Source organism: Pinus tabuliformis, chromosome 1_2, assembly GCF_031772625.1.
Source record: "Pinus tabuliformis cultivar Carrire ecotype Pingquan chromosome 1_2, CPIR1, whole genome shotgun sequence".
Taxonomy (NCBI): Eukaryota; Viridiplantae; Streptophyta; class Pinopsida; order Pinales; family Pinaceae; genus Pinus; species Pinus tabuliformis.
In genome coordinates this window covers 89,317,012-89,327,718 of record NC_142298.1, presented here as the reverse complement: position 1 = coordinate 89,327,718, position 10,707 = coordinate 89,317,012, and the positions used below count along the sequence as shown (strand labels likewise).

At 37.8% G+C, this 10,707-nt stretch overlaps 1 protein-coding gene across 1 annotated transcript; it reads left to right on the top strand.

Moving 5' to 3' along the window:
* The first annotated feature begins 4,193 nt into the window (after positions 1 to 4,193).
* On the top strand, positions 4,194 to 5,760 carry LOC149204583 (putative BOI-related E3 ubiquitin-protein ligase 2). The gene is made up of 2 exons (XM_089397161.1): positions 4,194 to 4,517; positions 5,200 to 5,760. Exons 1-2 carry the CDS (start codon positions 4,194 to 4,196, stop codon positions 5,758 to 5,760), a joined length of 885 nt encoding a protein of 294 aa, XP_089253287.1.
* Positions 5,761 to 10,707: the final 4,947 nt, after the last annotated feature.

The window sequence follows — 10,707 nt, the reverse complement described above, 5'->3', positions numbered from 1 at the left end:
TCAAAGTCCATATCAATTTAAAAATTTGAGTAAACTTTTAACAATTTGGTTGAACTCAAAGTTATAAATTTACTTACATAATTTCTAGAAGATTTTGGCTAGGTTTAATCTAATTATTTGAAGTTTTGATTTTTCTGTTAGAACTAGGTTGTTTAAAAATCTTAAAGCATTATGGCGTGGTAGGAGGGGGAGGGATTCTCATTAATCTCAAAGGAATAATTGAATATAGATATGCTTGGGGGCTTGGATGGAAGACCAACAACCAAGCAGAAGTGTATGGCTTGTTCCTGGGCCTCACATTGGCTCAAAAGAAGGGCATAAAAACAATACAGGTATTAGGGGACTCCATGATAATTATTAGGCATATGATCTATGCTTCATTAGCTAAAAACACTACCTTAAACCAAATAATCAAGAGATCCCAGGGGCTGATCCCCTCCTTCGAATTGGTGTCTTTCTTCCATATTCTCAGAGGAAATAATCACGAAGCTGAGAAACATGCTAACCATGCATGCTAGTTGAGAGAAGAAAGGAGCATTGTGAATGAGGTCATGGGCACGACTAGCATCCCATAAGTGTGTTGATGAGATACAAATTCTGGATTGTGGAGGTTGCTCTTAGCCTTACAAGGAAGTTAACAAACTTAAGAATTGGGGATTTTGCTTTTAGATTTCTTAGGGTGGCTAATTGGCCTCTCCTCCCTCCCCTTAGCCCTCCCCCTTTCCTTCCCCTCCCCTCCCCTCCCCTATTTATCCCCCCCATCCCTTCCCTCTGCCATTCTCCTATCTTTTTCCCTGTCGCTCCCCTCTCCCATTTTGTCCTGCCTCCCCTCCTTACCGTCATGTTCCCCACCCTTTCCCACCTCATCCCCCTACCCCTTGGGCCCTGTCGCATCACTCCATGCAAGCCCTGGCCTATCATGGAGCCTCGTGGCAGGCACGTCCTTTTCTTACACCTGCGACATGTCTGTGATCGTCACCCTGGTACAACACTTGTTCATGGAAGGGACCTCTGCGTGTGTATTCAGTTCCCACACCCTAGTTCTTGGTGCAAAGGTCAACGCACCACCTCGGGTGATTGCAGGATAATGGGGATTTCAGAGCAGCATTTAATTCTGGAGCACAGAAAGGACCTGATCTCTCATGAGAGGAAGCTTAGGATGGGAATGATGGACCAGGAGTGGAACTGGGAAATCATGACGGACGGTTGGGAACTTATGGAAGTACATCAAGATCTCAGCTCCATCAACTTCTTCACACGGTACTGCATCATCACACAGTCCTGTAGTTGTTATATAAGGAATAACGGTATGTTCATTTTTCATGGTTTAAGGTTCTTTTTTGCTCAGGTGACCTCTCTGAAGGCTTGGTGGCTGAAGCTGAGGTCGTTGCGAGTCAATTGTTGGGTCTGGGTTGAAGGGAAGAAACTCAAGGCGTCGGATGAGCCTGAGATTTCGAGTGGGAAGCTTCAGGGGGCCACGGGTCTGAGTGCAGTTGATGGTTTGAGTGTCGTTGTTGGGTTGGGTGTTGTTATTTTGCTGAATTGGGAGGGGGTTCTGGTCCAAAACCTCGGGGAAGATTTGAGAGTAGACCCACAGAGGGAAGTTTGTTTGAATACGACTGATTTTAAGATTATTGTTGGAGAGAATGTTTATAAACTTCTGAACTTGAGGGTGTCTTGGGTCAGGACCTTGGGGCTTCGTTGGAGGCCAGTGAGGTGGATGGGATGGTGGATGGTCGGTTTCGGGAGCGGTGGGACAAGAGCATCTCGAATTTGAGCTGGAGTGACAGAAGGTTCTTTGACATTCTGGGAAGTCTGAAAATGGATTCGAGTGTGCAAAGTGCAGAGAATAGTTCCTGGTCGAGCTCTTGGGGTAGTCGCAAGCCGAGGTCAGGGGCCTACGGGTGGGAAATTCTCTGGCAGGTAGGAGAAATTGACCAACCTGCATCAATTGTGTGTAAGACCACATGGAATTAAAAGAAGGTATGGTTGTATTGTAGCGCAACATATACAATCAGCAGCAAGAGAACCCGACTATGCAGGAGAGACAGCTGGAAAAGAGGGAGTGTATTCGTCAACTGGAGGATGAAGTGGATGCACTGTGGCAACAAATTGAGCAGCTAAAGCTCAAGGTTGAGGAGAATAGTAAGAAAAATGAGGAGGACTCCACTGAGTTGGACCAAAACAAGGGCACTGAAGAAGTCTCCCTTGGCCTGGACCTGAATAGTCCAACACTAATGGATATTTAGTATTTATAAGTATTTCTCACCGTTTTTATACGGCACAATGCAAGTGTAAATATTTAATGCTTTAGTTTTGTTGAATTTATAGTTATAGGAGCACTAGAATGGGAATTTTTTTGTGCGAAATACATGTAACACTTGTACAACAGGGCTGCAGACCAAATGATGTATCATCAATGCTTAGGAGGCTTGAAAAAACTTTGTAAAATCCTGGTTTTGTTTGCGAAGGAGTGCGCTATATTTATATAAAAAATCTACTCATTCTGGTTTTAAAAAAAAGCTTAAAGCTTTAGGATTAGGTTGTTTAAAAATCTTAAAGCATTTTAGAATTGGGTTGTTTAAAAATCTTAAATCATTTTAATTGTGCATATTAGATAGCTCAAATTTATGATTATGAAATTCCAAAAGAATTTTAAGAAAATTTAGGATAAAAATTATTAAAAAATATATTGAAAACATCTAATAAATAGAATACACATTTTTAAATATATTTATAATAAATAATAAAATCTATTTTTAGAATATAAATTTTAAAATTAATGGCATAGTCTAACTTATAGATGAAATGGTCTTTTTCATGACCATTTTTCTAGTTAATTTTAATCAAAATTTGACTGAGATTTTTAAAAACTTAAGTTTAAATTGTTTAATCTGCATGAGTGCCCCATTAGATTTATTTATGCATTCAAAAATGTATTTAAACAACAAAAAATGTTGAAATTGTGTTACCAAATTTTAATGAATTCCAATCAAAAACATTATTTCATCTATAAGTGAGACTACAACAAATTTAATTACCTAAATTCTAAAAATTTAAATAAACCTAAACACACACCAACCAACACATAAATATATATATAAACATACATGGCCCCACTATTACTAATTTATAGTAAGTACTAATTAGTAAGGTAATACAAATTCGCGCTTTTATGACTTGAACCTAAAATTATATTCCCACCCTGCAAATTCGAAATTTAAAATGTTTATTCTTTAATTAAAACGCAAGTATAGCCGGTTCAAATAAGGGCGCGCAAATATAAAGGGCTAACAAAGTAAACCAATTAGCCGAAATTCAAATTAGACTTAATTCTTTATTGGAAACAAAGAATAACCATAAAGATTTTTATAGGAAAGGCTAGCAATTCTCCTTTGGAAACAGGAATAAATGGATGATGGGGGTGCTAATTAACGCCATTAAAGTTGGTAAACACGTAAAATCTGCACAAAGGCCAGGTGGTCAGATTTCTTGTATGGAAATAATGTGAAGGTTTTGAAGTGCAAGTTTCACAGCATGAATGGAATTTAATTTAGCGTGGAGCAGGAGATGGAGATTAAGTGGAGCTGGGAAGTCGGTTAGTTACTGCATTTATACAGATATCCTCCAAATGTCCTTCCGCCACCTTCTAGGGTTTGAGCTTGACTCGCTGTCACTCAAACACGCACGCACACCACACAATCTCCTGTTAATTAATTGTCATTTATATATTGTGATTCTGATCATGATTCATGCCATCCAAGTAGCTCGCGGCAGATGCTGTTACAGTCTTTGTTTCTGACTCTTTTTCTTGTTTTGGGAAGTTGGGAGCCTCATCCCTCGCTTTCCTTTCTTGGCTTTCATATTTTTTTTTTCTTTAACTTTTTCTATTCCCTTGCACTGCAACTCTAAATATAATCACATTTCCATACAATATTCTCCATTCTCATGCATTTGTATATATAATTTCTTATTGTTAATCTATATAATGGAAGAATAGGTATTATTCCTATAATGGAGGAATAGGTCAGAGGGTTAGGTCAATTAGTCTAATTTTTATGGTTAAAGATATTTTTATGTAAAAGATTTAGACTATGAGATAACCTTAGGAAGTGATACTTTACACTAGATCTACTGAATACAAATATTTTGTGAACTTAACCGTCCCAAAACCAGGTAGAAAAAAAAAGTTTATGGAAGAATACATCAATTATTTCTTGAATCATGGTGCTGGTTCAACGCCACCATTGCAGAATGGAATCAAGAAGTTTGCGACATTGGAAGAAAAGGATGAGGATTTTCTGATGATGATGCAGCAGACTCAGCAGCTGGATAATAATTTGTTGTTGGTTTCTCCTCCTCTGTCTCAACTGGATGAAGGTTGTTTTGTATGTTCTGTTACTTCTGATAGACCAGGCGAAGGGCTGGCCTCAAATGTCGAACCTCGCCTGAGCATTGACCTGACCTCTCAGATGCAGCAGCAGGAAGAGGAGATCAACACATTGATCAAAATTCAGGTACTTTGAATAGTATAATGTAATCTCATTAATGATTAAAAAAAAAATCAAGATTTAAGATTTTTTTTGGGGGGAAGGGTTTTTAAATTGTCGGTATTTCTAAGAATTTGCTATAGTATTCATCTTTTCAGAGAACTAGAAGTTTCAAATGTGGCAAATTTTGTTGGAAGGGTCATTCTAAGAATTTGCTATAGTATTCATCTTTTCAGAGAACTAGAAGTTTTAAATGTGATAAATTTTGTTGGAAGGGTCATTAGATTCGTAGGTATTCCAAAGAATTTGCTGCAGTTTTCATAGAACTCGACATTTCGAATTTGGATTTGGATTTGTTATAGTCTTCATCTTTCTTTTATAGAATTAGGCATTTAGTTTGGCATCTTTAAAAGAATTAGACTTTTAGTTTGGCATCTTTATGTTTATTGCAAATTCAGAGAATATTCCGACTAAAAACCTCTCTCTTAACTATCAGATTTTGGGATATTCCCCTTTTCTGAAATATTATTTCAGAGATTAACTTCTCAAAAGTATCAACACTGTGGCAAATTCTCCAAAAGTTCTCCAAAAGACTTGCAATTTAACAATGAATTGATTCTTTAAAAAATGAATGTGGCAAATTCTATGAAGAACCTACAATGTAAAAATAAACCATATCTAACCTAGACGTCTGTGCAATGTTATGCAGAACGAGAAAGTGATAAAGTGGATTTTAGAAATGAGGCAGAGACATCTACAGGAAATATTTGCAGGTGTTGAGCAGAGGATCTTTATGATTTTGAAGGAGAAGGATGCGGATCTTGAAAATTTGAGGCACAGGAATTTTCAACTACAAGCCCTTACGAAGCAGCTGAGCATGGATGCCCTGATGTGGCAGGAAGTGGCCAGAGACAATGAGGTCATGGTGGGTAAACTGAGGAGCGATTTAGAGCAGTTGGTGGCTCAAATTAGAGATCAACAAATTAGCAGAGAAAGATGTGACGATGTCGATGATGCCCTGTCATGCTCCTGTTACCCGCAGGATCATTCAACATTAAATAAGTATCATGGTAATGGCAATGGCAAAGGAACATTAACCATGGAAGAAGCCGAAGAAAAGAACTGTAAGGTCTGCAGAATGAAGAGCAGTTGCATAGTATTGCTGCCTTGCAGACATGTGTGCGTCTGTGCAGATTGTGAGATGGAAGTAATTGCATGCCCTCTTTGTAATTCATTGAAGAGAGCGATCATACAGGCCCATATGTCATGACAGTTCAACGTAGAATCCAAACTGGATATAGTATTCTCTGCAATTTTAATGCAGTTTCACTGCTGATGAAATTCAGTGGCTCTATTTTGGGCCATCAAAACCAAATTTAACTTTATATTGGTGTTGTTCTCTATGGATATATTTGCCTTAAAGCAGTTTCACTGCTGATGAAATTCCGTGGCTCTATTTTGGGCCATCAAAATTAAATTTAACTTTATATTGGTGTTATATTGGTGTTGTTGTCTATGGATATATTTGCCTTGGGTATTTGTTTGGATATGTTTATAAGTGGAAAAATATTAGGAAAAATGTAAGTATTACATTTTATTTAATATTTTTTTCCTACTTCCATCAATTTTTTACTATGTTATATTGGGTAAAATATAATATTATAATACTACATTTTACCCAATATTTGATTGGGAAATATTGAGTAAAATGTAATATTTAGGCTGATATGTGACAAGAAATATTAGGTGAAATGTAATTTTTTTTTAGGTTCATAAGTAAAGTTAACTCCTATGTAAACATTTGATACCATATTGATCACAATCTCGTAGAGATGATGTAACCTTAAAAAAAAAAAAATATAATTATAATTACAATTACAATTAATAATTAATAATTAAACCAACCTAGATCCATCTTCACTTTGGATCTACCTATCGATCTTAACTTTGGATCTACCCAGCCTCTAAAGGGATCAAATTCCTTGAGATGCAAACCTCTTTTAAAGTGAAAAGAGATTCGATCCCTCTGGGTGCTTGAGAGTTAAGATGGATCTAGGCTGGTAAATAAGTAAACATGAAAAGGTAAACATAGATTGATTTTGCCTTATTAACTTGTGTGGCATGGTTTGTGTCACCTAGGTTACTCAATAAATTTGAGATTGGAGGAGTTAGAGTTAGTTAAGCATGTTTGATTGCTAATTTGTAGCAATCAAAGTTAGTTATCTCAAGTTGTTTTTAGTTAAACCAGTTCCAACTCTTGGACGAACTATTGGAAGGTTAGTTGTGTAGTGAGACTAACTCAATGATCATCCAATTAACTAATCAATTAGCCCAAAATAGCTAGTGCATGCAAAGAATTCGAGATACCTAGTTGAGGTGGAGATTCCAAGGTAGTGTAACATCAATTGTAGAATATTCTAGAGCGTACAGATGTTGCATGCAACTTGATGATCAACCTAAGGAATTGCGCAATCCATTTAGGATAAATTCCTAAATAGTAGGGGCCTAATTTCTCAAGGAATTGAGCAAGGAAATAAGGGCTCAAGCAAAGGTACAAATTGACTAAGTCTAGATCAAAACTTCTCAGTGAGCAAAGAGATAGGTTATGCACTTGCAAGTTGTGCTTAGTTGAACAAAGAAATTGTAATACATCTCTATTCATCATATAAATGCAAGAAGGCATTGAGGTTTTTAGCAATTTTCTTTCCCTAGGAAAAATACTATTTGCATGTGTGTGATTTCTTATTGCATGCCTGAGATTTTTGTTCTAAATTGTGAATTAATGTCCACAGAGTAGTAGAGTAGGTTTGTGTCTAGTGATTTTGATTAAAAATTCATGAGAAGTTACAAATCTACATCATAATTTTTACATGGTATCAAAGAAGGATTCACATTAGAGCATGGATTTCGAAGTTGTTTTTCAGGAGGTTCGAATTTGGAGTTTAGTGCAGCAGGATCTCTTTAGAGCTGAGAAGATGACATTAAATAGACAAAGGTTAGAGTATGCCTTGGAAGGAACCTCTAATTTTGTTGCATGGAAGGATCGCATGGAGGCGGTATTGAATGATAATGGATTACTAGAATACATCAAGACAGATGTTGCAAACCACCAAAATATAATACCCAAAACCTTGCTCAGTGGAAGAAAGGGGTAGCCAAGGCGAGGAGAATAATCTTGGAGGGAGTATGGGGTCACATTGTCTCAAATCTCCACAAAAAGAAACTTCATTCGCAATGTGGAAAGCATTGACAAAATTGTTCTAGAATAATAGTGACCATAGGAAGTTGATGCTCAACGATAAACTTCAAAGTATCAAGATGCAGAAGAATAACACTATTCTGCAGAATCTGAGTAATTTAACACAATGTTGTGATGAACTTTGTGAGGTCAGTGTTAATGTTCCTGAAGAAGACTTGGTAGGCCTAGCCCTTTTGGGCCTTGCCAAGAGTTAGCACAGCTATCAAGATTCGATGAACCGGGGGAGGGAGGGGGGAAGAAACTACTAGATTTGAAGCGCTTATGGTATGATTTTGTACAGGAGAAAATAATGCAGAATACCAGAGATGGGACTTCATCTAAGGGCGAGGATGAAGAAAACTTTGCATTGGCTAGAAAGGAAAAGAAGGGAAAAGGGAAGAAATATCAATCATCACCAAAATCCAGTCAAGGGGGCAAGAAGAAATATTTGTCCTTGAAAATAAAATGCTTCCATTGTCATGAATTCGGGCACTATTCCACAAAGTGTCCACACAAAAAGGCAAGCAAGAAGACCTCTCGAGGAGTAGTAGGTGAAGTCTTGGCTTTACTCTTCGAGCTTGAATTTACCCTTATCGCATGCATGGGTAACATAGTGATGGGGAGTGTGTGGTACTTGGACTCAGGTGCATTGTTCCACATGACAGGGTGTAGAGACTTTTTCAGTGACCTGGAAGAAAAAAATTGTAGATGCACATCGAGATGGGGGATGAAGAAAGGTATAACGTGACCAAGATTGGTACAGTCACCTTTTATAGGGAGTCAGCCTCCCCCCTCAGGCTCAAGGATGTCATATTCGTTCAGGGCCTAAAGAAAAATCTTGTCTATGTTATAGTTTTGGAAGATTGTGGTTATGATGTGATCTTCAGTAAAGGAAAGGCATTCCTAATACACATAGCCATGGGATAGATGAAGCAAATCGGGGTTTCTGTGAAAAACTTATATAAGTTAGATGTGGAAGACTGTGTTGTATTAAGCACAATGGCGGAGAAGGTGCATAACCACAGTTTCGGTGGATTTTGGCGTAGAAGAAATGGCCATTTGCATAATGGCGCCCTGAAGATTATGTAGCAGATAATCATAGGCATCCCCAAAGGAGCACTTAAAAAATCTGATGTATGCAAAGTATGTAATTTTGGGAAGTACACAAAATTCACATTCCATGATTGGGACAACAAAGCATACACACCATGTGGGTTCATATTGGGGGATATATATTGATTAAAAAATACATAATATATTGGGGAATATATAGGGGGTAAAGGGTTTTTATATTAACAAGTATAAAAAATGGAGCTCAAAGTTAATGAAAAAATATAAATGGGTATAAAAAATGTTAATGAAGAAATGGATACCTACAATATCTAGTGAAAGTAGGGTTTTTTTAATTGGGAAGGTGCATTAGGTTCATATTGGTTGGGGGTTAGATAATGTGATTTTAGAGGGATTTTCCAATATGTAGTAAAATTAAGGGTATTGTTTAATATGCCGCAAATGAGCGTGATATGTCATAGGTTCACTGAGTGAAGCCCCCATGATGTGGTTGCTCATTCAAATCAGCGTAGGTAAAGATGGTCACCTGATCAATACACTGAGTACATGGCTATAATGACTGAGATTGTAGAGACTGAGTCATATTCTTTCGAGGAAGCAGTAGAGCAACCAGTATGGGTTGATGCAATGGTGGAGGAATACGAATCCGTCATAAAGAGAAATGTTTGGGAAGTGGTCCCAAGACCAACAGATAAATAAATTGTGGGCTCAAGATGGATCTTCAAGGAGAAACAGGCAGCAAACGAAAACATAGAGAAGCATAAGGGCAGATTTGTGGCCAAGGGGTACTCTCAAGTTGAGGGGATTGACTATGAGGAGACCTTCACTCCTGTAGCAGGGTGCTCATCCATTAGATGAATTTTTTCTTTGGTTGCACAGATGGGGTGGAAGATCCACCAGATGGATGTAAAAACAACATTCCATATTGGAGTTATTGAGGAGGAGGTGTACATCAAGCAACGAGAAGGATTTGATACTTTTGATCAGGAGTCTCATGTGTGTAGACTCAAGCGAGCATTATTTGGTATCAAACAAGCACCCCGTGCTTGGTACACTGGATCAATAGATATCTCACCAGTTTGGGCTTCACCAAAAGTGAACCTGATGCAAAACTCTATTATATCTTGGTAGAAGGTAAATTTCTTATTATTGTCTTATATGTTGATGATTTTATTTTAACTAGTGATTAGCAACCTATTAGATATTGGTAGGACGACCTTGCAATGGAGTTTGAAATGAAAGACAAGGGTCTCACGCACTACTTCCTCGGGTTGGAAGTATGGCAAGGTGATGGGGAACTATTTGTCTCTCAAGGCAAGTATGCAAATGAGATACTACAGAGGTTCTGCATGGATAGTTGCAAACCCATGGAGACACCTCTAAAGACTAATTGGAGGAAGTAAGATGCCACTTCAGGTGAGGAAGTGGACGCTACAATTTATCAGCAACTAGTGGAATCACTCATGTATCTTGTGAGAACACGACCAAATATGTTCTATGAAGTCAACCAACTGAGCCAAGCTATGGTTAGGCTAGCCAAATTATTTTGGAAGGAAACTGAGCATGTTCTACGGTACCTCAGAGGAACTACCTAGTTTGGACTATGGTACAGACAGACAGAGGGAGTGAAGTTGTGTGGCTTCACAGATATAGATTGGGCGGTAAGTCTATCAGAACGAAACAATACATCAGGTGGAATTTTCAGTGTTGGGTCCATAATGCTCTTGGTACAACATGAAGCAAATATCTATGGTTCCCAGCTTGACAAAAGAAGAATACATGGTTGCAAGTCAAGAAACATGTGAGGCGATCTGGATGAGAAAGATACTTATTAGATTTTTTAGTCAGATGATGGATTCAACTATGATCTACTGTGATAATCAAAGTTGCATCAAGCTCTCCAAGAAT

What these genes read in the sequence shown, in the direction of transcription:
- LOC149204583 (XM_089397161.1), top strand. Translation starts at nt 4,194, where the DNA reads ATGGAAGAATACATCAATTATTTCTTGAATCATGGTGCTGGTTCAACG. An exon ending in ACACATTGATCAAAATTCAG is followed by an intron (nt 4,518 to 5,199) that starts GTACTTTGAATA and finishes AATGTTATGCAG; the next exon opens with AACGAGAAAGTGATAAAGTG.